Source organism: Danio rerio, chromosome 7 (assembly GCF_049306965.1).
Source record: "Danio rerio strain Tuebingen ecotype United States chromosome 7, GRCz12tu, whole genome shotgun sequence".
In the NCBI taxonomy this organism is placed as follows: domain Eukaryota; kingdom Metazoa; phylum Chordata; class Actinopteri; order Cypriniformes; family Danionidae; genus Danio; species Danio rerio.
The window spans coordinates 72,891,262-72,905,357 of NC_133182.1; the positions used below are offsets into that span (position 1 = coordinate 72,891,262).

The 14,096-nt window shown below is 37.8% G+C and overlaps 1 protein-coding gene across 1 annotated transcript; it reads left to right on the forward strand.

The window, feature by feature from the left end:
- Nucleotides 1-511: 511 nt before the first annotated feature.
- gcshb (glycine cleavage system protein H (aminomethyl carrier), b) lies at nucleotides 512-12,364 on the forward strand. Its single transcript, NM_001002579.1, is given in 5 exon segments — nucleotides 512-729; nucleotides 9,631-9,710; nucleotides 10,981-11,044; nucleotides 11,671-11,802; nucleotides 11,892-12,364. Coding segments are annotated over 5 exon segments (525 nt in total). The 5' UTR covers nucleotides 512-578; the 3' UTR covers nucleotides 11,990-12,364.
- The last annotated feature ends 1,732 nt before the right edge of the window (nucleotides 12,365-14,096 follow it).

Below are 14,096 nucleotides of genomic sequence, written 5' to 3' on the forward strand. Positions count from 1 at the left end.
ATGAATTGGTTATAAATGCACGTTTAATCTGGGAATCGAGGGATATATTTACTCACTGTGTTGTCTTGGTTCACAAACACCATGCATTACTATATTATTTTTTTTCCTGAGGGTTACTTTTTAGAAACATCCTCAAAGTTTGAAGTACTATGACAGTTTTGATGGTAAAACATTGTTAATGTGTCTAAAAAAGTTAAATTAGGATTTGAAATGTCCTCAAAATGGCTGGAATTGTTAGTTTGTGTCATATTAGGTGACATATATGGCAACTAATAAACATTGTTCTGTATTTAAGACCTATAAAGTGGTTATAAATGCACGTTTGATCTGGGAATCGAGGGATATATTTACTCACTGCGTCCTTTTGCTTTCATCATGGTTGGACTTTGTATATAATGGGTCATTCAGTCTGTGCCAATGTTCTTGTCGTTATCGATATCTCTACCCTTTATCAACTTATCAGCACAGTGAGCTGTTAGTTAACGGGAGCGCGCTTCTGCCACTCGGGCGCGCGCACCTCCCGTTCGGTCAAGTGCATCAGGCTGTTATTTCATGACTGAAGCCCGGAGTCGGTGAAGATGGCGATGTGTGCAGCGCTCCGATGCGTTTCGGCAAACTTTTCAGCAGCATTGCCCCTGCTCGCGAGACCTCCACATATTTGGACCTGCCAAAATTCGCTAAAACCAAACGTTTTCAGGACGCTTTCCACGAGCTCGCGGCTTTCGGGAGGTAAAAAAAACTTTACTGAACTTCACGGTTCCTCAGTTTTACTCACATTTTTTTACAAGGTAGCAGGGCTGCAGATATTATTGTTTAATCTTTAGTTTATTTTTAGAGCTTTAATGTGCTGGAATGTTGTGTTTGTTATGCAGTTTTGAGATTAAACGAATGGTTATATTGTAACTTTTGCTTGTTTGTGTTACGTCATGAAGGCTTTGTACATTCCAGTGATTTATTCGAGGATTCGAATGTTCTGACTTCCGTTGAAATCCTTCGAACCGATTCTATCAGAAGGTTTTACGCAACATTTCGAATTTCCAAAAATATTCTGTGCATTTCTACCGGTCGATGTCATTTTTGCTGACGCGTGCATCAAACTCCCCACGCTTGACTGATTTTCTCGATTGTCATGAGGCTTTGGTTATGTTGAGATATGAGTTAAAGTTGCTGCACCTCGTGCCTCTGAAGTTTGACCAGAAGCTCCTGACTTTGCACATTAAAATCAGCCATTCATTGAAACATATATCTGTAATATGAAATTGAACCTATGCATCACATTTTTATGTGCTCTCTCTCTCTCTCTCAAGATGCCCCAAGATCAAATATACGACAGAAGTGTCTTGCATAAAGCCCAGCCATGCTTCAGCATTCAGCCCTGCTCACAATCTGGTTTAAACCTGTATTGTTTCTGCATGGGCTGATGCTTGAATCCGAGTCAGTAGAGGCATTGCCCCTCTGGGAGTCCTCAGCTATGATGGTGTTCATTGCTGTGCCAGACGACTTTTTCCTAAGGATTATGTTCTCAAATCGAGATTTATATAAAATCATGAAGATTTAGTGACTCCCCTGGCATTCTGATGCTCTGAGATATTGTTATATGGAAATGTATTTCATTTGAATTCCTTGTTTCATCATGCGAGTAGGGCAGGGGAACATGACAAGAAAAATCTCATATCCTGACAGTGATATATAAAATAATATAGTACTTTTTCTGTAAATTCGACCAATTAGGCTACCTATATTGACCACACGGAAAGGTTTATTTTCTTTTACAAAGACTCATGATATTTTTCACTTTAGATCTTCAGGTCAAATCTTTGATTCAGCATGTAGAAATGCATATAAATATTAATAAAATAAAGAAAACAACAGTCTCAACATACAATATCTCCAAATAAAAAGCAAAAGTAAACGTTGTACATCACTTTTGCATGACGTTATTATTCATGTTTCTATCTGCATTTTTGTAATGATGTGTAATATTATGCTCATATGATCTATGAAAAAGCATTCGCCTAAACATTGTACACTCAAAAAATGACATTTGCTGTCCGTTCAAGCTATTTAAATTGAGCTGTAACGAAACAACTCTTGATCTTTTTTGGGGGCCAACTTAATTGTTTTATGTTCAATCCACTTAAATTGTAGAAATGATCAAGTCCACTTAATTCCTTCATGTTGTCCCAAAACTAGGCATGAGCCGGTATAAGATTCTGATGGTATGATAACCTTGGATAAAAACATCATGGTTTCACGGCATTGTGATTACTAGGGTTGGGTTAGTTACTAAGTACAAGTTTGAAAGCGAAAGATTGATGGATTCAAAAGACAGAAGAGTCGTTAGATAGAGACAAGATTAATTAAATGTCACGTTTAACAACTATAGTGAGACGCGATCCAGTGGTACATCCTTGATAAATGACATGCACTGCTCTCTGGGGGTTTTTGCTCAAAACCTGGAGCTTAGATGTCCGCGTAGAGTGTAGTGATGGGAAGTTCGGATCATTTTACTGACTCGGATCTTTGAGTCTCATTTATCGAGATGAACGAATCTTTTTTCGAGTCATTTCATTCATTTGGTTAAATTTGCCAAAATATTATTAAATGTTACGAATAGCTTTCAAACACATCTACAACTAGCCCAAAAGGTTGATCACACGACAAATAAGTCATAAATAGGGATACTATAAGAAGAAGAAAATAATAACTCAATGTTTACCTGCTCTTTTTATCTATGAAGGTATTGTTGTCTCTTTGCTCGGCTCACCTCTTCATGTCTTCAAATGTTAGTGCTTCGTTCACTTTACACTGACAGTCACATATAATCTTAACCAATGTACACAGTCTGAGTCAATAGGAGCCATGATATTTAGCTCACCTTTCAAGTCGTCTGGTTCTTGAGTCGTTCGTTCATTACTTGACAGAATGACTCAAACCCGAGGACTCGAGAGTTGAATGGATCAATTCTTTTTTCGGCTCTAAACGCATATGATTGGCCCGTGATGTACGAATGACTCAAACCCGATAGAGGACTGGAGAGATGAACGGATCAATTCTTTTCCCGGCTCCAAACGCATATGATTGGCCCGTGGTGAACGAACGACTGAGACCTGATAGAGGACTCGAGAGATAAACGGATCAATTCTCTTTCTGGCTCTGATTGGCTTCTGCCTTTCCGCGATGAACGACTCAAAAGACTTAAAATGAACGATACTACCTGCACAAATGTGCGCACGCGTGGATGAACAAATCCCTCCCTGAGAGGACTCGTAGTTTTCGAGTCATATTGAAGATTCGTTCAAGAACGACCCATCACTAGTAGAGTGCATGACAGAGTGGGTGTGTGTGGTCACGTGATGTGTAGCATTGGGATGATAACCATTTTCAAGGTATACCGCGGTTGGAAAAGTCAAGGTTTTAAAACCGCCAAAATCTTTGGTAATACCGTTCCTAAGTATGTATGTATTTTTTTAACAGTATCTGCAGAAAAGAAATCCAAAAACGCAGTTTTAAATAGTAAAGAAATCTGTTTTTTTTTTTTTTTACTAATAAAGACAGCATAAGTAGCCAGACATGTTTATAAATCTTTCAAAAAATAAAATATATTGTTTTACTCAGACATTTAAAAAGAATTTATTTTAAAGCAGTAATGATAATACCATAAAACCGGGATATTTTTATCCAAGGTTATCATACCGTCTGAATCTAACACCGGCCCATGCCTAGTGATGTGCATTTTCAGCGGTATAGTGTGGATGGAGGGCTTAATGCTAGATGAAATGCCAATGTGGACGTGGATCGTTATGGTTCTAAAATGCCAAGACGTGTTTGTGTAAACCGGGCCCAAGTGTGTGTTTTTCACGAGCGGGTTGCTGCTGCAACGGGGGCGGGGCAGGTGATCATGATGCTCAGCATCGGGTGTCTATTAGCCATCGGTAGGGCCAGATGAAATCTGCGGACGTTTTTTGCTATTTCTGCTGAGAATTTTGGTAGAAATCTGTGGATTTTTGGGGAATTGTTTTGGTAGTATCATAACTAAAACCTTAATATATGAAATAAAAATTAATGTCTTTTTAACTTTTATTTAATGTTTAAAATGCAAATCCAATTAAATTCACTTGATTTGGTAAATAAAGCAAGTTTGTCATGTAATTTATCTAGTAAAAGACAGAAAACATTACTTAACAAACTGCATTGTACATAAATCAGATGAACATTTTCACATTAGACAATAATATTACTGAAATTAATTAAAAAAAACGAAATAAATATAGATTTACCCACATTTACTCAAGTATATAAACAAAATTAATGATGGGCTGAAAATCTGTGGAATTCTGCGAGTGCAGATTCTGGGTGGGCCTAGCCATCGGTGAGGGATGATGGCATCATCTATCGACCCAACCCTAGTGATTACTGCTCTATAATATGCTCTTTTTAAATGTCTGAATAAAAAACATTTTTTCCCCCATTGAACAATATATTTTATTTTGAGAAACATTTAAAATATTTTGTAACAGTAAACATGTGAGGCTAAATAATTAAAATAAATCATTGACTTCTGCTATCTTTATTAGTTTCAAAAACTATTTTAAATGGTGTCTTTGGATATGTTTTCTGCTGGAGATGCTGTTGTCCTAAAAAACAACAACAACAAACGTAAATAAAAAACCTTATATATACCTTAGGAAGGGTATAACAGAAAATTTTAAAACCTTTTCCAAACTGCGGTATACCTTGAACACGGTTATCATCCCATGCCTACACAACACAAATAGATTGTGTGGAACACAGCATTTTTTATGGTGTATTTTACTAAATAAATGATAAAGCATTTTGTGATATGATAGACTTTTTTATTTTGTCCATAAGATGTTAGTCATATTGCACTGCCCTACACACAAGTCTAATTTTGTGGATTCCTTGTACATAAACCCACAGTGGGTGTGCGAGAAACCTGTCTGCAAGCCGTTTTTTTAGTTTTGCAATTGCCTAGCATGGAGATGACACTGTTCAGCATGTCTTAACTTGAACTTTTATTGCTACTTTCAATCTCAGTGACTGCGTCATGTTCAGTTTGAAAATGTGAGAAGTTAGTTTCAGAATTCAAAGCTATTGCAGTAAAATAGGCTGATCTGGAAATAATTTATGGAGTTCAAATGGTCAAACTATCATCAGCCAAGTTAATATTTATGTTATGAGAACACGTCCTTGAAAGTGACACGCTTAAAGGAAAAGTTCAATAGAATAAGATTGTAAATTGTGTTTACATAAAAATTACAATTAAATATATATATATATATATATATGTAAAGTATGTATGATTATATACTTTGATTGACTTTAATCAACTGCTCAAAATTGACACAAAAAGGACTTAAAACAATGTTTAGGGCATAGTTCACCTAAATATTTAAGATTACTCACATTCAAAACTTCTAATTCTGGAATGCAAAATAAGATATTTTGAAGAACGTTGGCAACAGTAAGACCTTGACAGTGGGGTGAAATACTATTGAAGTGAATGGCTATTGGTTCATTCATTCATTTTTGGACTTTGGCTTAGTACCTTGTTTATCAGTGGTTGCAACAGCGGAATGAACCACCAACTATTCCGGTAAAAGTTTTACACAGCAGATGCTCCTCCAGCCGCAACCCAGTACTGGGAAACACCCATACACCCTCACATTCACACACACACTCATACTCTACAGCCTATTTTGTTCATCCAATTCACCTAGAGTGCATGTCTTTGGACTTTGGGGGAGCACCCGGAATAAACCCATGTAAACAAGCAACATGCAACCTCCAACCTCCACACAGAAATGCCAACTGGCCTCGAACCAGCAACCTTCTTGCCATGAGGTGACAGTGCTAATCACTGCGCCACCGTGCCACCTTCTATTGGTTACCAATGTTCTTCAATACATCTGTTTTTGTATTCAACAAAAGCAAGAAACTCAAACACAATATTTAGATGAAGTCATTTAGGAATGGCTTGCCTGTCCCTCCGAGCAGAACGGTAAACATATTCAGACTATGAGAAGAACAGTGTGATCTTCTTTACCACATGATCACATATTTTGCTCGTGGCCTAGGTGGAGTTAGTCAACAGCTAACAATAAAATGAAACAATCTAATATGCAAGTTTCAAAATGAACACTATAGCAGAGCCGGCAAAGAAACCACAGTGAGAGAGAGATTGACATGAGCCAAAAGATATACAAATAAAGATTCTGTTTTATTACAGCCTTTTAAACTTATGGCAACCCACTTTATTTAGGATATTAAGACATTATGTGTACACGAGCTACTTCATCTGGTTATAATAGACAGAATTTATAAACAGCTTTTCTGCATTTGCTGGTTCAGTCCCTTTATAGTCAACAAACTCATGAGTATTTAAAGATATAGTTCACCCAAAACTAAAGATCCTGTCATCATTTACTCACCTTCACTTGTCACAAACCTGTCTGAGTTTGTGAGTTACAAAAGAAGAGATTATTATAGAATGCTGGAAACCGGTAAGCATTGACATCCATAATTTTTGTTTTCCCTACTATCCTAACGGTTACAGCTTTTCAGCTTTCTTCAAAAGATCTTCTTTTGTGTTCACCCATGAAAGTTTTGGAAGCACTTGAGTGAGAACAAGCAGTAAGTTTTATTTTTGGGTAAACTATCCCTTAATTTAAAGGGCCATGAAACCCCCTCGTTTCAGCAGGGTGTTTTCACACCTCTACTTTGGAAAAAGTCAGAAAAGTGGGCGTGTCCAGCTCTGTTTAGGGGGGAGTGTCGGAGGAACTAAAGTGGGATGGTGTGGGAGTGTCTATTTGTGCACGCGCGAGTTTCAGAGTCAAAATACACACCCACACAGACAGGAGAAGTGTTTAACCTACATGGACATCTGTAGTCGAATTATTTGCCAAATTATTAAATGTTGGACTTTAACTGCAGTTTGGCTCTTTCATTCAGGGAATTCATTCATGCCCCTCGCGACAAACGAGATATTTGATTCGAGGAACTGCTGCAAGCGTGTATTTTTCATGCAATGTTTGATACCGCACGGCGAATGAGAGAAAAAAAAAACTCTGCATTTCCCGGAAACTTAGATGCACACGGCAGGTAGCGTCAGAAAGCCGAATGTGTTATTCCGGTCACAAAATGCGGTGCTAACATTTCTGCACTCAGTGCAATAGTTAACTTAATTCGATACGAACAAACTGAATAAACAAAGAGCACTGGTCGCTCACTTACCAAATCTGTAGAGACAGGACAATCACCAGCAACTAGAGCCGCGTCTTTATGGAGAGAATACTACAAGCAAATCCAGATTTCAGCGTTTGCAGATGAGAACAGCTCTCAGGTAAACAATAATCCTCCTTAGACACGTAAGTTATTGTTGTCGAGCGTCGCGTACACTGTTAATCCAGACGTGATCCAGATGAGCTCTCGCAGAGAGAAAATGAAAACAAAACTTAACGGCAGCAAACTATAAAAGCAACCCTTCACGCTTGTTTTGCCAACACAACGTGGCGTCTTTGTGGTGTAAACACGGTGACACAAATGAATATTAATGAAGTTGCACAGTAGAGCGCGCCGATTGGTTTCAACCAAGCCTTACTCATGCATTAATGCATCACACTGTAAGACGTAATAAGACACACTCTGGCACAGACGCCCAGTCTGCACGCTGGAATACACGCTATTATGTCATGACCGTGACGCAGCTTCAAAAATTCGTTTCAAACAGGAAGTATGAATTTGCTTGAAATAACACAAAAACAACCAATTTACACTTTTTAGTGAAATATAGGTGTCCTAATAGTGTTTTTAGCAGTGTGGGACACATATATGACTGTCAACAGCTCAAAAAATGTGTTTTGGTGTTTCGTGACCCTTTAAACAGCGCCAGCATTCATGTCACCGGTGGCAGACAGTTGCACTTATCAACCACAAGGGGGAGCAATGAGCAAAAAAAGTTACTTAGTGTTACTTCAAAATTTCATAAAAATCTAAACGCACATTGTTTATTAAACTAGCTCACATCGTTAGTCTTAAAGTGAACAATTGATCTGTGCATGTTAATCCTAATTCATTGAAAAAAGATGTGTAAACTTTAATAAAAAAACGTGACTTTACTTTCACTCTGGAACGTCAATCCTTTTCTGATGACATCAGCTTGACAGATTGGATGAAATATGCTTAGCCACGCCTTTCCAATGATAAGTCTGCTGCAAGTGAAAGAAGAGGAGCAATGCATAGATAAAACCCGCCCCCTACTAAAAATTCTGTTGGGAATATGTTATCATATTGGAAATAAAGGTTGTCAGCAACTTTCAGTTATTGCTGTCTTTAAAGGCATCTTTCAGGCTCAAATCGGTGGGAGTTTGTCTGATTTAGCATGTAGAATTAGCGCCAGTGAAAGACAGGTCTCTGATTGTCTGTATCTATTGGCTCCTTTGATAGAAAGCGCTAATTTTTCCCATTTCCCCAATTTTCAAAACTACATAAATTAAATTTCTTGTTTATTCTATAGTGTATGGTGAGAAGTACTGTAAATTGTTGCATAAACGCTGCTTTGTTTATGACCTGTATGCGTGCAGCACTATGGAATGACTGTATAGATGCTGCCACCTACAGGTTTGGAAAGGTACATCCTCTCACACCGGTGAAGAATGTACAGTACATTGTTGGTTCAGTCAACTGCCGTCCTTTAGGTGTTTATGCGCAGCTTTTGGGTCCAGACTGGAACAAATGCAATACAGAACACAAACGGTTTTCGTCAACGTTAGTTTTTAGGCGTCAACTAGGTATAACTTTACTTAGAAAAACATAATGTTAGAAGTTTGAAAGTCTGTTTTTCTTAGGTGATTTTATTCTTTTTTGTGTGTGTTGTAGAGAACTTTAGAAAAAAAAGCGTCAAGGGTTTATAACAATGCAGTTACAGAGCTGTACTTAACCAAAATTAATGCTTTTAAATCTATTGTCAAAAAACTAAATTAAAGTGAATGTGAAGCTGACAACAGGGTGCGGATCCAAATGCAGAATGGTCAGGCATGCGACGGTTTATAATCAGGAGCAAACAGATGCACACAGGCAATCCAGAGTCGTGGTAGATAAACAGGCAGATGGTCAGTACAGGCAGGCAGCAGACAACATAAACAAACAAGGCGAGGGTCAAAAACACACCAAAGCAAGACAAGGAAAACGCATCGTAATGTTGACAAAACTGTAGAACAAGACTCAGCCACAATGTGTGTTTGTGCTGTTTTTATTGTCCTTGTAATCAGCATAAGCTGTGTGAGTCTAATCAATGGAGACGTGGAGCAGGTGTGTCTGTGTTGCATGACAGGAGTTGTAGTTCATATGAGACAGGATTGTAGTCCATGTAAATGTGAATGTTCTCCAGCGTTCTATGAAGGTTAGATCGTTGGTGACCGTGACATGAACAGATGACTCAAAAAACAAAACAAAAAGAATTTCAAAAGCACACCAAATAAAATGAAATAAAAATGATTCAATAATACAATTGTAGTATGTAGTAGAATACAACAAATAAATATAGACTGATAAATTCCTTTTTGTTTGTGTTTTTTATCATGCTCATTAATGTTGATTTTGTCCTTACAGCTCTGAAGTTTACAGACAAACACGAATGGGTGCGAGTGGAGGGCAGCGTGGGCACAGTTGGCATCAGCAATTTTGCTCAGGTTTAGATGTTACATCACATCATTTTGACTTTGTTTTTGTTGCTGTTGGTTTTTTTTACTACTAAAACAATATAGATGGAAGCCCATTTCTGCCACATAGTTCATTGGGACTTCTTTTCAACCAGATACAATAAAAAATAAACAATAAAGAATTGCAAGAAGGCAGCCAGGTGGCTTAGTGGTTAGTGGTTACTATGTTTATAAATATATACATCACTATATTTTAGAAAATATTTGTTTATATCTATCTATATACAGTGCAAATTATATACAAATATATACTTTGTGTAAATATTTTTCTTTTGTATGGTTTTGTATTTTATGCACATTATGTGTGTGTGTGTATATATTGTGCATATACTGTGCATATATATATATATATATATATATATATATATATATATATATATATATATATATATATATATATATGCACAGTACACATATATATGTAAATAAAAACCTTTATCTCAGATGTGAAATGTACACTACCTGACAAAAGTCTTGTTGCCGATCCCAGTTGTAAGAGCAACAAATAATAACTTGACTTCTAGTTGATCATTTGGAAAAGTGCTCGATTTTTCAAATATTTCGGCATCCCAATCATCACAAATACTGCAAAAGACCAACTGGAACTCACATTGAACCAAGACTCTCAAAGAAATCTGTTAAGTTTGGTGTAGGAAATCATGGTTTGGGGTTACATTTATTATGGGGGTGTGTGAGAGATCTGCAGAGGAGATGGCAACATCAACAGCCTGAGGTATCAAGACATTTGTGCTGCCCATTACATTACAGACCACAGGAGAGGGCAAATTCTTCAGCAAGATAGCGCTGCTCCTTATACTTCAGCCTCCACATCAAAGCTCCTGAAAGCAAAGAAGGTCAAGGTGCTCCAGGATTGGCCAGCCCAGTCACCAGACATGAACATTATTGAGCATGTCTGGGGTAAGATGAAGGAGGCATTGAAGATGAATCCAAAGAATCTTGATGAACTCTGGGAGTCTTGCAGGAATGTTTTCTTTGCCATTCCAGATGACTTTATAAAGGCATGATCATATTTTATTTTGGTAAAATAAGTGTAATCTAGAGGCCTTTGCCTTTCATATTAGCCACTTCTGATACCAAATGATCAACTCGAAGTCAAGCTATTGTTTGTTGTTCCTATTGTTTGTTGTCAGGTAGTGTACACAGTACACAAAATTATTATGTAAAAACGTTTATTTTCTATGCGATGAGTCACAATTAATCTCTTGTTTATTTTCCATAGGAAGCGTTAGGTGATGTTGTGTACTGTGGGCTTCCAGAAGTGGGAACAAAGCTTGATCAAATGGGTGAGAATGAATTTCTTCATCTTAAGCTTTAGTTTATACTTCTGCCTCGAGTGATCGTCGTGACCCACGGCGCATGCCTTGCGTTTTGCCATGCATTTATACTTCTGTGCACTATTTGTGTTGCTCTGCAATAACACTTTAACTTCTAACGTTAACTGGCAGTGAGGTTTTTATGTTTCTCTGTATCGAGTTTCTTAGCTGGTGTTTTGTTTTTTCTACCTTAATGTAGAAGTAGCTCAAACTCGCTCATTCAGAGGCGAGAACCAATGGACATGCAACAACTTTAATCATAAGGTAAACACAAAACAACAGTTTCCATCCGGAGCTCCCTCACGGGACTCCACACTTGTAAACAATCGCTCCATCGGGCTCGTGCGGCTCTCGGTCCCTGCCTACACTCATCAGCGCTACCAAGCCGAGCAATCTCAGAGCTTGCGCTATGCTCCGTAGCGACGTGTAGTTATATTTTTTGAGAGCTGCGCATCAGCGTCGGCCACAGCAAGGGCTATGTGTCCATGTGCAGCCTGCACCAGAGCATACAGGTGCACTTCACGCAGAAGTATAAAATAGCCTTTACACCTTTCAACTGTTTTTGCACGTAAAATATGACTTCTTTTTTTCCGCAGAGGAGTTCGGGGCTTTAGAAAGTGTCAAAGCTGCTAGCGAGTTGTATTCTCCATTGACTGGAGAAGTGACAGCAATCAACACAGAGCTGACAGAAAACCCCGCACTAGTAAATAAAGCCTGCTATGAAGGCGGTGAGTGCAAGTGCTACCAGGAAATACTGTATTACACAAAATACTGTAATGACAATATAATATATAACGAACAATCCTCCCTCTTCCAGGCTGGTTAATTAAAATGACCATAGAGAAACCTGCAGAACTTGATGAACTCATGGATGAAGCTGCTTACGAAAAATTCATCAAATCCCTCGATTCGTAAACCTTTTTTTTTTATCATGGATGATGAAGCCTTTAAGATGGCCGCTTTAGAAACCTGATGTTAGATTGAGTACTAATCCGATTCTTTCCGATCTATTTATTTTGATTTTTGTAATTGTTTTTCTCTCTCTCCACCAAAATAATATTTGGTAATGTGTTCTGTAGATTAACAGACTTTGCAGTCAAAAGCCAAACATTTCTAAGGGCTTTTGGGGACAGTTTGAGGTGCTTTATATGGACTCAAACCAAGAGAGGGCTGGCTCTGCTGATTGTCTTCAATATATATATATATTTTTAGTTATTATTTGTTGATATTAATAATGTGTGAGGCTAAAGTAATATGACATGCAATAAAAACAACAATGTAGCATTTTGAGCCATATTTTGCCTCTGTTTTATGGTGCTGTTTGCTCACTTTCATATTCAGATACTGTCACTAAGTCACTCATTCTTGTCATGTTTAATAATGAATAATTCTTAAACGGTTTAACTAATGAGTGCACAGTACTGTTCACCGGATGTAATAGTATACACTACCTGACAAAAGTTTTAGGAACAGCAAATAATAACTTGACTTCTAGTTAATCATTTAGTGTCAGAAGTGGCTTATATGAAAGGCAAAGTCTCTAGCCAAAGTCTCTTTACCAAAATAAATTATGATCATGTCTTAATTTTTAATTATTTAATTAGGGCAGTAAGGTCTGACTTTGCTCAAACAAAAGTCTTGTCACTTAACAGAAATAATGTCCAGTATAGAATATAAAGTCATGCTGCAGTGGAAGCAGAATGAATATTGTGTATGACTTCCATGAGCTTGAAGGACTGCATCCATACATCTCTGCAGTGACTCAAATCACTGATTAATAAAGTCACCTGGAATGGCAAAGAAAGCGTTCCTGCAGGACTCCCAGAGTTCATCAAGATTCTTTGGATTCATCTTCAACGCCTCCTCCATCATCTTACCCCAGACATGCTCAATAATGTTCATGTCTGGTGACTGGGCTGGCCAATCCTGGAGCACCTTGAACTTCTTTGCTTTCAGGAGCTTTGGTGTGAAGGCTGAAGTATAAGGAGCAGCGCTATCCTGCTGAAGAATTTGCCCTCTCCTGTGGTTTGTAATGTAATGGGCAGCACAAATGTCTTGATACCTCAGGCTGTTGATGTTGCCATCCACTCTGCAGATCTCTTGCATGTCCTCATACTGAATGTAACCCCAAACCATAAGTTTTTCTTCACCAAACATGACTGATTTCTGTGAGAATCTTGTGTCCATGTGAGTCCCAGTAAGTCTTCTGCGGTATTTGCAGATGATTCATCAGAAAAATCTGACACTGACCAACTAGAAGTCAAGTTATATAACAGACAGAAATCAAGATGGCTGAGCCTTACATTTCTGTGATGGAGGTTTTCTCATTATTTTGAACTCATGGAAGAAAGGTATTGAAAGGGGGATTGTGTCAATGAACATAGTTTTACTGTACTAATAAGACAAACATACAAAAGTAGCAAACATTGCTTTCAACTTTCACGGCATGTTTAGCGTCAGGAAGTTCTCAGAAGGTAACAATATTCTAATCTTTTTTTAATTATTATTTTTTTAAATAGTAAATGAATGTGTAGGTTATATAGTTTGTCGTTAAACGCAGAGCCTTTCTATTTAAAAAACAGAAAGATACCCTGCATGTTCTGAAAGAGCCTCAGGGAGGTATGAAAAAGTAACTCAAAAGTAACGTGACGCATTACTTTCCTTAAAAGTAACTAAGGCCCCGTTTACACTGTCAGTTAAATGTGACCCAATTACAATTTTTTACATGTGACACAGATCGGATGTGTTCTATGACCTTGTAAACATGAAACGAAACGCATGTATTTGGATATTCTTAGATCGGTTTCAGGCCTCCATAAGGGGAAATAAATCGGATATGTGACAATGCGACTGTCATGTAAACAGCTCAGATTTAGGCATTCCTTTTTGTATGTCATTAATCTTGCGACGATGTGGTGCTTCTCTGCGGTTTAATGACGTAGAAGGAAAAGCGTGTGGAGATGCCGCCGCGGTGAACAGCAACAACATCGAAGGAAGGAGGAAAAGTGGAGGAGGAAAGTAG